At 53.2% G+C, this 17,381-nt stretch overlaps 1 protein-coding gene across 1 annotated transcript; it reads right to left on the bottom strand.

Moving 5' to 3' along the window:
* Positions 1–697: 697 nt before the first annotated feature.
* Positions 698–16,325, bottom strand: MAT1A (methionine adenosyltransferase 1A). The gene is made up of 9 exons (XM_060091695.1): positions 16,132–16,325; positions 12,416–12,493; positions 11,453–11,575; positions 8,306–8,418; positions 7,805–7,948; positions 3,325–3,543; positions 1,998–2,180; positions 1,543–1,676; positions 698–870 (listed from the first exon to the last, which is right to left on the bottom strand). The coding sequence occupies exons 1-9, from the start codon at positions 16,223–16,225 to the stop codon at positions 768–770; spliced, it is 1,191 nt and encodes a 396-aa protein (XP_059947678.1). The 5' UTR covers positions 16,226–16,325; the 3' UTR covers positions 698–767.
* Between the last annotated feature and the right edge of the window lie 1,056 nt (positions 16,326–17,381).

The raw sequence follows: 17,381 nt of genomic DNA, 5'->3' as shown, positions 1-17,381 counted from the left end.
AGGACAGAGGTCACAGCCTCATCTCAATCCACTTGGTCATCGCTCAGACCTGTCTCTGGCATGAGATGGGGGGGCTGGCGGGGGGAGACACAGTGTATGGGCTCCTGCTCTCACATCTAGGCCCTGACCCACGCAGCTGTGGGGCCTTGTGAAAGCTACTTCGGCTTCCCCATCTATACATGCAGGTAACACAGGATGTCACCTCACTGTGTTGCAGTGAAGAAGAAATGAGATCAGTGAGTAGCTCGGTCCCTTACACACTAGATGCTCTCACCCCCGCCACAAGCCCAGCCTGGGAGGGCCTCTGGAAGGCCTGGGCTCAGGACACTGACCGCACGGCCGCAGATGTGAGGGGCAGCCCCGGCACACCCAGGCCCACACGGAGCCCCGAGATCTGTGCCGTGTGCTGCCCTCGGCACACGCCAGGGAGGCAGGGGCTGATCAGCGTCCAGGCCGTGGCGGAAGGTGAGCGAGGGGACTGACTGCCGACACGGGTGAGATTTCCACTAAATTCACATCGCCTTGGCCTGAGGGAGAGGCAAGGGAACCTCATGACTGTCCTCACAAGGAGATCTGAGCCCGGCACCAGGAGGCCTCCTCCTCCTGCTAAATCAGAGGGGCCTGGCTTTGCCAGGGAGGTGGCAGTGGGTGGGCAAGGCCCAACCCTGGGTCCGGGAGATCTGAGAGTTGGGGTCCTAGAGAAGAGGAACATGGCTCTGTTCCACTCAGATGCCTCCACGGTGCAGCCAGGCCCGGTCCCACCAGCACTAAAACACAAGCTTTTTCGGAACTTCCCAGGGGAACTCGCTTCTTCCGAAATGGCCGTAGCATGCCGTCTTCTGGTAGATGGGCTTCTTCAAATCCAAGTCCCTACATGTTCAGCAGAAAAAAAGGTCATTTCTAATGGAAAAGTAGCAGAGTTTCTTCCTCTGAATTTGGGCACAGGAGCAATTAAGAGACTACGGCAGTCTGTGTGGGTGGTGTTACCCACCTGAGAACAACTAACTCCCCGTAAGTGTTATGTCTCCGCCATGCCACGTCTTACGAGGTGACTGCCACTGGTGCTTAGGAAACAGGCTCAGAGTTCAGGGACAGCCCGACTGATCTCACAAACGCAGCAGGAACCAGGGATGTGAACTCTGGCCTACTCTCCACTCCACTCACCTGGCCCAGGCCGACATCAACACTGCCAAGCTCCAGGCAGCAGGGGTGGCATCAGAAACGAGAGCAGGTGGGGCTGGACTTGCCGACTAAACTCCCAGCCGATGGGCCTTGTGATTATTTTCCTAAGATCCCCCACCAGGCTCAAAGATGGCCCCTCTGGGGTCAGGGTCTGCTGGGCCAGCAGGGACCCAACCCAGCCGCCTTCAACCTGCAAACCAGACATCCTGCATTTGGGGTTTGCACTGTGCTGGACCAAGAGCCTGAAGTCCCTCCTGCTTCTGGGAGGCTGGACATGCTTCCTTCTGCTTCCCTTTCCAATGAGCTGAGCACTGGGTGAGGGAAGAGGGTCCTGCCCAACAGAAGGGGCGGTCCTTTTACCTGACGATGACGCCAGGCCGAAGGTCGAAGTTCTTGTTGACCACAGCCAGCAGCTCTCTCTCTGTCTTCTGGGAGGTTCCGTAGGTGAAGATGGAAATGGACAGTGGCTCGGCCACACCAATGGCATAGGACACCTTCCAGAGGAGTCCAGGGTCAAGGACGGGCCCCTTGCAGAGACCCTGCCATCCTCAGGGAGGTGACGCTGAAACCACACACACCCTGCCCAACACGTTCCCCCAGCCCCCCATCTGCCTAGAAATCCCTGCCATCTTCACGGTGGGCAGTTTCTGTACGTGCCCCGCTGCCTGAAGACTTGTTTTCCCGCTCCCAGGTTTTCAGGGCACCGGCCACAGAGCCCAACATGACACACACAGAGTCGCATCCTCCGGCAAAGTGTGGGCCTTCCCCTAGGCCAGGGTGCCCTTACTCAGGGTAGACCTGGGGGTCCGACCCACCTGCACAAGCACTCTTCGGCAGAGCCCTGCCTTCACCAGGGACTTGGCCACCCAGCGGGCAGCGTACGCGGCCGAGCGGTCCACCTTGGTGTAGTCCTTCCCGGAGAAGGCGCCCCCGCCGTGCGCCCCCCAGCCGCCGTAGGTGTCCACAATGATCTTACGGCCAGTGACGCCCGCATCCCCCTGCAGAGGGAAAGGAAGACATAGAGGGAGGATGTGGGAGGAGGAGGCGGCCAAAGCACTGCAGTGGCTGCTGGACCACAACTTGGAGGCGGTCCCCAAAGCTTCTGGGGGCACACGTTCCAAAGACCCCTTGGCTGGGAGTCAGCCAGAAACCCTGGGCTCTAATCCCAGTTCAATCACTGACTAGTCACAGAAGTCAGGTCACCTGTCAGAACCTCATCAGAAAGGGCAAAAAGGTGGGCCAGCTGGGGTCACAGCCTGCTCGTAAAGCCTTTGTTTGTAGGAGTCAATCATAAAGGAGAAATCCAAGTGCAGGAGGAAACCGCACTGTGACAAATACACCCCGGGCTGTGCCCCGGCTGGTGCCACCCGGCAAACGTTAAGTTGCCCATTTCCTCAAGTGTCTGCTCTGTGCATCTCTGTCGACAAAGACGTTTGGTGGGGGGGTCTCTATGTTTCTGTTAAATGATGCGGGGAAAGTCTGCATACTATACCATGCCCCCCTACCCCGCTTAGAGATCCACAGTTCACAGCAGCATGCCGAGGCCCTGAGAAGTCCTGCAGGAAAACACAGTGAGCTGTGCCTTCCTTTCACCCTGGGTTTCTGTGTTACTTTGGCTACAGGACCCAACCTGGGGGCTCCGCTTTGTGGCAACACATCCACAGGGAGGTGCCCAGGCAGTGGTCAGCAGCCTCTCGGAGGGGCTAGGGCTCTCTCTGACTGCTCACGCCGGCTGCACAGGAGAAAGGGGCAGCCCCATGTCCCCATCTAAAACACAGCCCCACCTTGGTGCCCACAAGAGCTGCAGGTCACGTGTGTCCAAGACCCAGGAAGTGCCACCCGGGCAAGCTCAGCGCCCATGATGGTGAGTTAGCCCCGGGCAGGGTCAGGCGGCAGCTGGACACGTATGAGACGTCTCGAGTGGGAGGGCCAGGCAGCACTGAGGGGGAGCCTCCTGGGGACATGTCCCCAATTCCTCCTGTACTCAAGGGCGCACAGCAGGCTTCACAGAACGAGCTGACTTCACATTTCGTCCAGGGCCAGACCTACCTGGCCGAGCCACACAAAGCCACCACCCTCCTGTGGCCTTTGCACTCAGGGAGGTAAGCAAAGTCAGGGCCTCATTCAGAGCCGAGGACGCACCTGGGGGCCTCCGATGACAAACCGCCCGCTGGGCTGCAGGTGGTAGATGGTGTCCTCGTCCAGGTACTGGGCCGGCACCACGGCCCTGATCACCTGCTCCTTCAGGGCCCTGCGCATGTCCTCCAGCGTTATGTCTTCGTTGTGCTGCACAGAGATGACGATGGTGTGGATGCGCACTGGGATGACCGCGCCGCTGTCCTGCGTGTACTGCACTGTCACCTGGCGGGAGGCAGGGAGGGAGGAAACGTCGTGAGGCCCTGCCCTGAGCTGAGGACTCATCACTGCCAGGCGCGGGTGCCCAAAAGGCAGGCAGGGCTCCCAGGAGCCAGAGGGATCTCCTGTCCTCAAAAGGACTTCAGTAAAGTTCATCTGACACATTCTTAAACTGAGTAACTGCCTGGTGCTGTGAGATGACTGGGCATGAGGCACAAGCTATTCCCACCTGTGACCACAATCAGTGCCACTTGGAGACTCGGGTGTCACAGAGTTTCTGCTCTGTGACCCACTAGACTCCACTCCTCCTACCTCAGAGGATTCTGGGTGCCAGCAAATGTCCCTCTGCCAAAGCCCTGTCTTGACCCTCCGTGGCCCAGGACCAAGACACCCCGGCTCCCACCAAGGAACACAGGAGTCCAAAGGCCACATGCCCACTGCCCCGGCCCCCTCAGTGGAGGAACTCTGGAAGCATATGGGGCCAGAGGCCTTGCCTGCTGGAGGGACAGGGTGAGAGGGACTCGAGCCAGGGAGACTGAACTGGAGGGAGCAGCAAGCTCTGGGTCACCAGCCTCTGTGTGTTTGGACAAAAGCAAGGAAAAGCAGAGAGTGCGTGGAGGGAAGGATCCTGCCTGCAGCTCCCTCGCAGGGCAGGCCATAGGGACAGAGCTGGGGTTCACTCCCTCCAGTTCTGTGTCCACTCTATGCATTATCGATGAATATTTAAACCATCCCAGCAAGACCGGCATTACTGTCTCCACTTTACAAATGAGGAAGACCAGCCTCTGAGAAGTGAAACAACTTCCCTGAAGTCACACGCCAGTCAGTGAAAAGCCCAAGAGATAAACACTGCTCTGCCTGCCCCCAAAGCTTGTGTCACGCCCAGAGCAGCACAGAGAAAATGCTTTTGCACCCTGTCCTCTACCGACACATCAGGGAGCGCGAGGGCCCGACATCACAGCCCGATCTGTCCGGTGACGAAGGAGAGCAGCCTGGGCACCCTGGGCTTACAGAGCGAGAGGGAAAGGGATGGTGAGGACGGCACATGAGGCTGGGAAAAGAAAAAAGAAGCCAGCAATTGACTGAGTGTGTATTGTACGCGACAAGCCATGCCAAACGCTGTGAGAAGCTGTTACCAGCCCCACTTTAAAGACAAGAAAGCTGAGGTTCCAGAACATAAATACTCTGGTCAAGATCACACAGCCAGCAAAGGTGGGCTGTGACCTTGCGCTGTGTGGCCTGGTGCCTGCGTCTCTGCCCAGCACAAGGTCGTCACCCAAGACCCTCAATGCTGGAGCCACAGGCCCTGTCGCTACCCGAGGCAGCATGGACCCACAAGGGCAGTGCCCAGAGGGGCTGTGCGCCTGCAGGAGTGCAGCTATGCTGCATGGTCTGGCAGGGACACTGGCCGGCAGGCACATGACTGCTCCCCACCCCAAGGGCCTTGACAGGACCACAGGGCAGCAAACAGTGGCTCCCGGGGCTATGCCTGAGGCGAGGTACCGGCCTGCCCAAAGGCCCCTCAGATATCCATCAAACACGGGACGTGTATCAAACTCTACTCTATGTCCTGCCTGGTCCAAAGAGCCATAGGGTGGGATCCAGAAGAAGGAAGAGAAAGAGCCCTGACCCCACGATGCCTGATCCTAGTGAGATGGGCAGATGCACACCGCCTGTGCTCTGAGAGCAGCCCTCTAATGCTGGGCTGCGTGCACCCAGGGCCCTGTGAGAGGGAGCTGGAGTTGGGGGCTTGGCGGGCTCCAGAGGGGAGGCCCTGTGGCAGCTCTGGGACCAGACCTGCTGCGTCTGGCCTCAGGAGAAGGCTCCTATCCTGCGCAGCTGCTGAGGCCCATCTCCACTGCTACCGGCCTCCCCCGCTCTGCCACAAACCCCAAGCAGAGCTGTGCCAGAGCAAAGGGCCCCAAGCATCACTCTTATCTCATCACGTCAGCAAGATGTGGGGAAAAGTACACCGTGGAAAACACAACTCTGGCCAGGTACAAAAATAGCCATCCGTATTGCCACTCAATTCTCAGTATCAGCAGCAAGAATTTGTTCAGGTGGAAAGATTCATCCTGTTCACAGTCAACACTCTGGGTAGATGATGAAAATCCTTTACCAGTAAGGTATAGAGGAGAAGGCCCAGACATTGTTCCTGGCAGGGTGCCCGGCCCAGTGCAGCAGCCGCGTGGAGGCCGGCCGAGGGCCTCAGGGAGAGGCCCCGTCAGCAGACCCCCACACCCTCTCTGATGCCCGCTGGCTCAGGGCCTGCCTGCGGCAGGGGAGTAAGGCCGACTTTGGTATCCAAAGAAGCATTTGTAAGAGAATTCAGTGTCTCCTTGCAAGAAGGGAAAGCCTGGAAGAGCCCATCCTCCCCACCCTCCCTCACTGCCTTCTAGACTCAGAAACCTTCTATTACTAAGCAAATACAGGAGGCCTTTCCTATTTCAGTGGGTCCAGTAGGTGGACCCTCCAGTCCTTACCCTCAGGCAGGGAGAAGGAAACCCGAGTCACCCCACTTACTTCCTCCCATCCCTGTTCTAGGATTTCCTTTTCTGTGAATCTCCAGCCTGCTTCCCACCACAGCACAGCTCTGGCACAGGGCGGGGAGGGCTCTTTTCTTTTGGTACCATCACAATCCACACGTTTTAGCTCTCCTGCCCACAACCTCAAAGAACACCTGAGGGCTGCTCATGATTCTACTTCTCACCTCGGGGGTCATGTAGATAACACCAGAAGTCCCAAGGAAGGGTTTCTTTTAGACCACAGAGGTACTCCCTTGCCCCAGGTACAGCTGATATGCAACTTCTGCCTTGTGTGGCCTTGCACTTGGGGTGAGAAGGATGCACCTCTGTGAAGCTGGAGTAACGGGACAGAGTCGCGTGCACCGCGCTGAGCTATAAAACCACATGAGCCAAATTCCAGGGGCGGGGTCAAGAGGAGGTCCCACCTGAGGACGGCCAGAGAAGACCATGAGGAGGTGGGAACCACGCTGGCCACTGACAGACAGGTGGGGGCCAGAGAAAGCTTCCAAGGAAGGCAAAGTGTGGGAGCGCAGGTGCAAAGCACCGAGAGAAAAGGGGAGCGTGAGTGAAAGGATATGGTTTAAGCAAAGACTGGGGGTGGGGACAGAAGAAGGCAAAGCTGGAAGACCATAAACGGCGTTAAACAGCAGAATAACAAGTAGGAAGGAAGCAGAAAGTTGTAGACAATTCTGAGCAGATACACGGAAATTAAAAGTGAAGCCCAAAGGGAATTGACTGAAGTTTCCAGGCAGGGAGAACCTCTGGGAGGACACCTCACTGTTCCTGGGCCTGGCCTGGGAAATGGGGCTGGAGCGGAAGGGATGCGCTAGAGGGAAAACGGGAGCCCAGGTAGAGTGGAGACAGACAGGACCAGGGAAAGGTGGGCTCCATCGCACTCCTTCAGCTGAGGAGAGCTCCCGGGGCCCGGGTGTTTGCGGGGTGAATGAGTAATGGGGCTGGTGATTCAGTTAGACCTGCAGGTGGAAGATTTGGAAGCGGAGTGTGCAGAGGTGAAAGCTGGATTCACAAGCGTGGGCAGGAGGAAAGAGCGTGGAAGAGGAAGTGCCAAGATCCCGCTGGAGTGTGGAAGAAGAGCTGGGGAAGGAAGCCTTGAGGAAAGGGGCCATCAGGGCCGTCAGGATGCGGGGAGAGAAGGCGGACAGGAGGCTTCTGCGTGTGCCAACACCTGCATCACCACCGGCCATCAAATAGTACAGACTTCGGTGCGGATTTCATCGCTGCAGGGAGCACAGGGGTCAGGGCGGCTTGCCACAGAGAGTCAGAATCGGCAAAGCCTTTTTATGAGAAACAAAGCGAAAGGGCCACAGCGAGCTGCAGACAGTACTTGTTCACGGTGTGTTCAAGGTTTGCTCAAGATGTGGAGACCTGATAGGCAGCGACCGAAAGTCTGAAACCTGTTACAGAGGAGGTTTGTGGCAGGAATTGGGGAATCATATTACTAGAGTCAACTTATGCTAAGAAAGCCCCCCCACTAAAAACCCAGAACTGCTCTTTTCATTTTTCTGTGTCTTGAAATTTTTCATAATAAAATGTTGGGGGCAGGGGAGAAAAGATCTGGAGCTGAAGATTTTTGAAACAAATAGTTCTTTTCAGAATCAACAATTCTTTGAATGCCCAGACGGAACATTTGGATCTTAACAACGATCAGAATCAAGAGGAAGGGGGGTGGTGTTTGAAGCACGTGTCTGGAGCCCCACGGGGGGCGGAGGGCAGGGGCTCACCTGCGTCTTGGAGTCGGGCCGCAGCCAGGGGAGCTGCCCCGAGCGCCGCAGTTCCGCCATGCGGGCGTTGAGTCTGTGCGCCAGGATGATGGTGAGGGGCATGCACTCCTCCGTCTCATCTGTGGCGTAGCCGAACATCAGGCCCTGCAGCGGACACCTGCTTCAGACCACAGGCAACAACCCTCCTCAAATCTAAAGCCCCACTGGCCCTCCATCCTCGCTGGTATGTAACTTTTGCACTGGGCACTTGTGGAGGGGAAGACGTGGTCCCCGAACTCAACACTCTAGAAGGGGAGACAAGCCCACACCGGGTGTCCCCAACCCTCCCTGCCCTCAAGTCACTACCCTGAAGAAGGGGTGACTCACTCCAGGCATGGGGGCGGGGGGGTCTACCCCACAGTGCATTCAGTCCATTACACATGAACTTCCCCGGCTAGCCCCTCAGACAGAGCACACTGCACTGCCGTCCTGACACAGGGCCAACGCTCAGCGTTTAGTGACCTGATCTCCGGCACCAACATCCTCTTCGTTTCTGTCCAGATGGACACACTGGGCAATATCCGGGGACTGCTGCTCCAAAGCCACCAGCACGTTGCAGGTCTTGAAGTCAAAGCCTAGGCACAAGGAGAGCAGGCCTGAGCAGAGGGAGGCTGGAGCTCCTGGGGGACTGCTCGGCACACGGCAGGGCATTTAGCGGCATGGGTGGTCTCTCTACCATCCGTTTGGGCCCAGAGCTGAGGCCCAGGATGGGGAACATCAGTATCCTTCCCATCCTATCACGTGCAACTCTTTAGTCAAAAAAAATCCTCCACAGTGTATTAAATCACACCTTGATTAAAAATATATATCCTGGGAATCCCTGGTGGCGCAGTGGTTGAGAGTCTGCCTACCGATGCAGGGGACACGAGTTTGTGCCCCAGTCCGGGAAGATCCCACATGCCGCGGAGCAGCTGGGCCCGTGAGCCATGGCTGCTGAGCCTGCACATCCGGAGCCTGTGCTCCGCAACGGGAGAGGCCACAACAGTGAGAGACCCGTGTACAGCAAAAAGAAAAATATATATATATATATATATATATATATATATATATCTCCTACACAGAGCGGCAGTATGAAGACCAAATAACAGCTACAGCTGCCCTGGCTGAAGGGCAGGTGGGTGACTCACGGCCCTGCCCCCTTTGTCTCTCCCAGAAGCACCTCCCAGGACCCAGGTGGAAAATCACTGCACTGAATGAACATCAAGGGCCCTTTCAACACTGCCGTTCAGAAGCCCAGGCATACGCCAAACCCAAGCATCAAATATACTGAACAATGCGGTGCATGTGAACTATCCAGAGACACTCCCAGAGCCAGAGTCCCCTGAGCCCAAGATGTGCCCGAGGCCTGGAACAAAATGGAAAAATCACACCTCTGGAGGCCGAGGCCCCTTCAGGCCATCCCGGAAGCTCAAGCACAGGGAGGGAGGCCAGTCCCCCCGAGGTGGGAACAGCGGGCTGGGACCTGGGACATGGAGTCTTGGGTAGCAGCAGCCCAGGCCAAGGAGCCCTGAGAGGGAGCTGCCGGGCACACAGCACAATCTCCCTGACACTGGTCCTCACTGGGCTCAGCTACAGGACGGACACAAATGAGAGGCTAAAACGCACAGAGGCCGCACCACAGGGACACGTACCAGTGACAAGATGACTGTCACCCTCTTTCCAGTCTGTCCTCCTACCCATGTGGCCAGAATGGGCTTATTAAAACAAACAAAACCACAAAAAAAGCCTAGGTTCGATCTATCGTTTATGCTCATGCTTCCAGTGGGGACCTGCCACCAAAGGAGGTAAACCGGAAACCACTCAGCTCCAGCCAGGCCTTCCCGGCTGAGAGCTCTCAGCCAACGGAAACGCAGGCTTAGCCTTAAACACGACCTCCTTTGCCACCTCCACTAGGGCTCTCTGCCTAGAATGCTCCTCCTCTGCCTCCCATCCCCCTCCACAAGTCCATCTACCTCTCTGAAAACGTCCCTGGATGGTCCCCCCCGCAGCTCTTCACTGCACACTCTGCCTCCAACTGGCCGCCGGGCACATTGTACTGTATCACTAATGCCAGGCAGTGCCCCCACTCAGGAGCCATCAGGCCACCTCTGTCCTCTGCAGCCCCTGTTCGCAGTGCAGGTTTCTGAATGCACAAACCAAGGAACAACCTTTAGGGAACAATCTTTAGCTGCCAAGGACTCACCTCCTCACTCCGGGTCTAAATAATAAATCTTCTTAGCGCTGAAAATTGAAGGCTCCAAATGATTCAGGAGAACAGAGTTCAGGGGACTAAGGGGAGAGGAGGAGGGCTGGGAAAGGGCAGTGGGAGTCACTAGCCTAGGGCCTTGTGGCTTCAGGCCAGCCCACAGCCTGCTGGCCGCTTGGTGCAGGCGCACTGACAGGCACAGGTGGGCTCATTCCCGCTCCTCCCTTTCTGGGGGACATTATACCTCCGGGAAACGTTCCTGCTGCCTAACGCCGAGCAAGGTTTGCTCTTGAATAAGGTCTAAATGTACATAAACAAGTCGGCTCTTCCTGGTAGAACAGGGCGAAGGCTCTGCGTGGTAATGTGTCAGGAGGCTGCTGCTCTGGGACAACGCGTCTCCTCCGCGGACACCCCGCATGCTGGCTGGGAGAACCGACCTGTACCCACTGGTTTCCTCCCAGTGATTCTTGATATACCCCCAAAACTTCCGTGTGCTCAAGCGAGTCCTTTGGGCGAGCCAGAAGGTGGCTGCACTGAGCTTCTGTGTGTCCACGCCCTCACGCAGAGAGAGACTCTCTCACTTATGGAGATGCGTGCACATCACCCCAGCCTGCCCCGACCCACAAAGATGTCACATGTCAGCCCATACAACCCATAAGTAGAACGTAGTGTACACTGGCCCTAGCATCTGGCCCTCACAGCCTGTCCTTTCACGCCCTCCAGGCTGGGCCCCTTCCCAGCCTGCCCGGTCCCAGGTGTGGGAGTCTGCTTCAGGGCCCTCAGTTCTCTCCAGCTCTCACCCCCACCCCATCACAGGGCTCCTCCTCAACTCTCACCAGGGTCTGGGCCCCTTCACTGGGTTGTAGGTTCCCACACTGCCTGGCACTGGAGCTACCCTGGGCCAGCCTGTCTCCTGTGCCTACTTTCGGCACCCGTTCTAGACTCAGCCACCTTCTTCTTTGTCTATGTGGGGAAGCAGCATAACTTAGTAGAAAGTGCAGAAGTCCCAACTGGGGGGGGCAGCCACTTACTGATCGTGTCACCTTACACAAGTTACTGACATATGGAAGCTTCAACTTCCTCATCTGCATAAGGAGCCGAGCAGAGTTCCTCGAACAGTTAGGTAGGAAGATGCACACAGAGACCAGCCCCAGAGCCTGGCAGGGAACATGTCCCCAACAGAGGGCAGCTCCTTGTACTGGGAGCTTCTTCCTCTTCCAAGATGGCAGGACCATAAACAAGACCAGAGTCAGCCATGGCTGGACAGGGGCTGATCCGCCTGGGCTGCCACACTGTTGTGCCAGAGGCTGTGAGCCCTGGACCGTGGCAGGCGGGCCTAGGAGCGTTCTTCCCCTGGGAGGTATCTGCTCTTCCAGGAGACGGAGAGCCTCAGGTGGGACTCAGCCCTGGGGCCCTGGCCTCACCCTTGGCCGAGTCGTCGTAGCCGATGTGCTTGATGGTGTCCCGCACCACCCGCTGGTAGTCCACCATGGCCACGGAGGTGATCTCCCCGCACAGCAGCACCATGCCCGTCTTACACACCGTCTCTGAGGGGAAGGAGACACGTTAGTGGCCACGTGCTGGCGAAGGGGGCTCCACACCTGGACCTCTCACAGTGCTGAGAAAGAGACAGGCAAGGAACCGCACAAGGAATGGACTCCAGAAGGAAAAATCATGATGCTAATAAGGAGAGTAAATCCCGGCACAAGTGCTGACCATCTTCACAGGCCACCCAGAGAACTGCGGCTCGGAAAGAACTGGTCACACCTGAGTCTTCAGACCTCTCGCACTTACTGTTGCATACTTGCCTGACCCTGAACTACTTACTCAGCCTCAGCTGTTGGATGAAGATAATCATAAGACTGCTTTGTGGATTAGAATGAGACACTGGCTGTATGCAGTCATAAAGAATGCAGAATGCAGCCAACATACGTGAGGCCTCTCCTGCCCCCTTATTGCTAAAACTCCACTGCAGGCTTTAGGCATGGGGTCCTGAGCAGAGAATCAAGGCAGGTTATTTGTAAAGATGTCAGGGTGAAGTCCACCCTCAGAGGGGCACAGGTCCCTACAGTGCTCATTCTGGGGGCTAGGGTGGCACTGGAGAGGGAAGGGTGGGTCTGTACAGCAAAAAGGACAGGGTGCTGACCGTGAGGAGATCGGGGCTCTGATCTCCACGCCGGGACCCCTACCCATGACCTTGGCTAAGGCCCTGATTAAGCTGCACCCAAGATCTCCTCAGTAAAGTGAGGGGGCTAGACCTATCACCCCTGGAGCCCTCCAGGCTCTGAAGTCCCCAGCTCTCTGCTGTGCTGAAGGCTTCAACACAGGGAAAGGTTTCACGCTCAGCCCACCCAGGTCTCCAGCAGGAGGGATCAGGCGTTTCTTACCGCAGGCCACCTTGGCACTGGGGTCCTGCTTGAGATGCGCATCCAGCACTGCATCACTGATCTGGTCACAGATCTTATCTGGACAAGAATGAACATATGTAAGAATCACAGGAATATTAAGCCTAGCAAACTGAAATGTTAAAATAATTAGATATTTCATCAGTTTACATATCGAATCTACCTAAGAGGACACTTTTTAAATATAAGAAATTATAAATTTTTTGGAATTTTTATTTCTTCCCACTTCTGCCTTAATACTGGATGTGTATATTATATAAAGTCATAGAATTCCCTAAAAAAAGAAATATATTCCAAAACCAGTTACAAGAGCCTAAAGCAATTCACACACACACACACGCATATTCTTCTAACTAAAAAGTATCTCATTCCTCAGCATATTCCCTTTAATTCTAACATCTAGAAAAATCCTAGAAACAGAAGTTAAAACACTAACTGATGACATCAGTAAGATTAGGTGCCAAGAGGCAGACTAGGATGGGACAGACACATGGTACCGCTGGTCCCACAAGATGCAGTGCGCTGTGTAGAAAATACCACGCCCGGTTCTGGGACTACACCTGTAAGAATCCCATAAGAGAACCTCTGCACATTACTGCCACTGCTGTTTTGCAGAATACTTCCACAAGCAGCTCTCAGATCCTTCCCACCGTCACTCAGCCTCCTGAAAGCCAGATATCCTAACAGCTGGGTTTGACCTCCTCAATCAAGGTGGGACTGACAAAGAGTTCAACATGAGCTGGCATTTCATCTTATTCTACGATTTGCCTTAAAGACTCCCTATGGTCTAGGGCTTCCCTGGTGGCGCAGTGGTTAAGAATCTGCCTGCCAATGCAGGGGACATGGGTTCGAGCCCTGGCCCGGGAAGATCCCACATGCCGTGGAGCAACTAAGCCCATGCGTCACAACTACTGAGCCTGCACTCTAGAGCCTGCGAGCAACAACTACTGAAGACCATGCGCCTAGAGCCCGTGCTCTGCAACAAGAGAAGCCACAACAATGAGAAGCCCGTGCACCGCAATGAAGAGTAGCCCCCGCTCGCCGCAACTAGAGAAAGCCTGCACGCAGCAACAAACACCCAACGCAGCCAAAAATAAAAACAAATAAATCAATAAATTTTTAAAAAAAGACTCCTCATGGTCGAGTATGTAGACACTGTGGAAAAATCCACTCTTGCTTTGGCATTATATTCACAAATTCAGAAAAAAAAGTGACATCTATTTACACATATTACATCTCATTCAGTGTTCAAAAATACCCATAGAGTCTGCTCTTAGTAAATTAGTAAGTTTTTTTTCAGCTTTATTTGGGTATAATTGGTATATAAAAATCTGCATATAATTAATGTATGTAATTTGGTAAGTTTGGTCATATGTACATACTTGTATTACCATCACCACCATCAAGGTTTAATAAACATCCATTACCTCCAAAATTTCCTTGTGTCCCTCCTGTCATTTTTTAAGTTTTTAAATTAAGAATGCAGGTCCAGAATCACGCATTTCTGCTTTTGAAAGTGCCTATTAAGTTCTGTAGTTAAAATGTTAGTTAATCTGAAGGTGAATTCTCTAATCTTTCCTTCAGAAACTGCTACTAAACATATATTTGAGTTTTTCTATCTTCCTGCAGATCCTGGTTATAAATCTAGGTTTGCCTGAGTCCATGCCTCTGCAACCCCCTACCAATCATGGCCTCCTGCTGTCCAAATATCCACTTTAGACCAGCCATCCGGCCTCCTAGGAGCCACTCACACAATGACCATGGATGACTCTGCTCGTTTAGACGACACAGGTCACATGATTCCAATGCACACAGGGAAATAGGATAAGGGATATTAGGGATAAAGCTGGAGTTGAGCAAGGGTATTAAGACAGCTTCACAGACTAAGATAATGCTTTAGGAGGTCCTTTCTGAACTGTTTCTTGAGGCTTTCGAAATTTCTATCAATATCACTTACTAGTCTTAAGATAGCCAATAGTTGGTTTTCTTAGAAGTTGAAAAAGAAGCATTAATTTTATCTTTCTGATGGAGAGGAATTCAGCACTGGAATGACAAGCAGAAAGCCACCAAGGAAACTGTCTTAACGTGAATGGCTAATTTATAGTGGCAAGCGCAAGGAGAATCAGACAAATTGAAGGGCTGCCATTAAGTAGACAGAACAGCCAACTGATTGGCTGGAATTTTCATTCTCTGTCCATTGAGCACATTGTTGTGTGTACAATGGGACCACTGGCCACTGCATGACAAAGCACCTACTTCCTCCACATGGAGCAAATCCTATCTATGGCCATCTCCTAACCTGTATACGGCTTTCATACATCATGGAGCTGTCCAGAATATGTTAGACATAGCAATGGATCTGAGATTATGAGTACAGTAAACCTAGAAACTTCATAAAGTCGTGCAGAATTAAAGATGCTATTTACATTGAATTGAGCTAAGTTACATACAAAACTCAGTTTAAGCCAAGATTTCTCAACGGCAATACTGACCTTTGGGGCTGGAAAATTTCTTCTTTGTGGGGGATGGTCTTGTGCATTCAGGGTGTTGAGAAGCACACCTGGCCTCTATCCACTAAATGCCAGTTTCACCCCACGCCTGCCCCGGCCCCCGACAGCTGTGACCACCAAAAGGTTCCAGACACTACAAATGCCCTTGCGGGAAAAGGGCACACCCTCCCCAACTGAGAACCAGTGGCTGAAGCATATGGAAGGAGCAGTGCACTGAGATATCTAAAGCTGGGTTACGAGGAATGAAAGTTAAAGCTCTTTGAGAAAGAACAAGGATGAGGAAGATGAAAAAAAGTTAGACTTGGTGATGATTAGTTACCAAGAACTTCAAACACTCCAGTGAATTTTGAAGAGGTGCTTAAATACATACATCAGTGTCTGGTCCCCCAGGTTCTCCTAGACCAGTGGTTCTGAAAGTGTGGCTCCCTCATCAGAAGCATCAGCATCGCCTGGGAACTTCTTAAGAATGCAAATTCTTGAGCCTCACCCAAGATCTACTAAATCAGAAACTCCGGGGGTGGAGCCCAGCACGTTGTGTTCTAACAAGCCCGTGGGGTGACGGTGATGCACCCTGAAGCCTGGGAACCACTGTCCCAGAAAGTTGAGGCTCCCACTGTGGTCTTCACGGAAGCCTCTCTCGTTTCCCCACATCACAGTCCTCCTACCTTTCAGAGACCCAATAAAATGCTGGAATTTTCTTCCAGGGATCTGCCTCAGCCCCTGTTTAGGACGCACTGCCGTTCATTTCTAAACTGCACATGCTTTACATGCAAAACTTAGTGACCCATGGTCTTGCTTGCGGGAACATTCTCTGTTGACTTAAGCTGCTCATTGATAATAAAGCTTTACTCAAAAAAAAAAATCTCTCTATATAGAGTTAATACCTGATGATACCTTTTACACATATGATATGTTTATCCAACCAACCGTGTGTTCTCTGTCACAGTCCCACTGTGAGGAGATGCTGGTGGTGGGCTGCGGCACAGATCCCTGGCTTCGTTAATTTACAATCTATTGTTTGCATAACAAGTGACTGTTTTACAAAACTGCAAATTAACAGAATAAAAAAATACTGCATATTGTTCTTGCCAAGATCCCTTACAGTTACTGACACACATCGTTTTCCAGGCCTTCAGTAATGGTGACCCCCCGGTACAGGTCACCATCCAACCAGGACCACCTACTTACCTGGGTGCCCCTCTCCTACAGATTCCGAGGTGAACATGAAGGCTCCTTCCTTGTTTAGAGAATGGTCACACAAGCCATCCACCGGTCCATTCATCTCTTCACACTGCTCCACTCAGCTTCTTCAAGGTAACAATTTTATGCTGGGACTTGGCCTGAGGGTTCTGTTTGTTTGTTTGTTTCCTTCTTTAAACCCAACAGGCTCGTCTCCGCAGAGCCACAGGGCTCACTTCTGCCTAAGTGCCTGCAAGCGCACGTGAGAGTAAAGGTGCGGAGGGATGAGAAGGGTGGGACTGGAGAAGGATGTGTCACTCCCTCCAACTGGCCAGAGCTTGCTCCTGAGTGACTCCTATATATGGAAAAGTGAAAGTGCCTGAATAATCATGTGAGAAAATTGGAGGAGTCCACTTCTGGGGGGGAGGGGTGTCTTCTCACCTTGAGGAATTTCAGCCCTTAGCTCTCATCTCCCAAGCCAAGCCCTAAGTGTGTGGCCAATGTATGGCAAAGAAAGTTGTATAGGTTCTGCATAACTGAAGCTCCTCTGGGACTCTGCTTTAGCTCTGCAGCTCATCTCCTCAGTGCACCAAGGTTAACATCCCACGTTGGAGGTGGGGGTCTGTGGTTACTCAGGGATACAAATAAATAGGAAGCAAAAAACTCCTTCCCAGAGATATGGTTTAGGCTGAGATTACAGCACAGGGTGCCTTTGCTCTTGGGTGCCCTGCCTCCTCGCCCGCACCTTGTCTGAACTGGGCTCTTCCCCTTCTTCTACCTTCCCAGAGCAAGAGTATGCACCTATATTCTGAGTCAGCTTGGATGTTACATAACAGATTCATTTAGAGGAAAAGCTTTTGAGCCCACATTTTTCTGCTAATAGAAATCACAGAAACTGTCAACTTCTCTAAGACGCTGGCAATCACATTAACAAGCAAGATGTTAAAAAAGTATCCAGACGGGCTACAGAGAACAGTGATTTTTGGAAAAGGATTCTTGAGAGGCAGATTCATTATGGGGAAATCATCAGAGTCCAGTTTCCCAAAGCTTCTTATGATAAATTGGCCCTATACACTTGATAAACATCCTGCTCACGTGACTCCTGCATTATTTTTGCTTTGACCAAGAAAAGAAGGGGACAGGATTATATCCTGAACCAATTCCTACACTAAATGACAGCATCTTTCACTTCACTCCCTCCCATTCTCAGATCTAGCTGCATCCTCAGGCCCAAGGAACAACAGGGAATTGAGATCACG

The sequence above is a fragment of the Mesoplodon densirostris genome, chromosome 1 (genome assembly GCF_025265405.1).
Source record: "Mesoplodon densirostris isolate mMesDen1 chromosome 1, mMesDen1 primary haplotype, whole genome shotgun sequence".
Lineage (NCBI taxonomy): Eukaryota > Metazoa > Chordata > Mammalia > Artiodactyla > Ziphiidae > Mesoplodon > Mesoplodon densirostris.
Note: the sequence above shows the minus strand (reverse complement) of the source record. Positions and strands in the feature narration are given on the sequence as shown.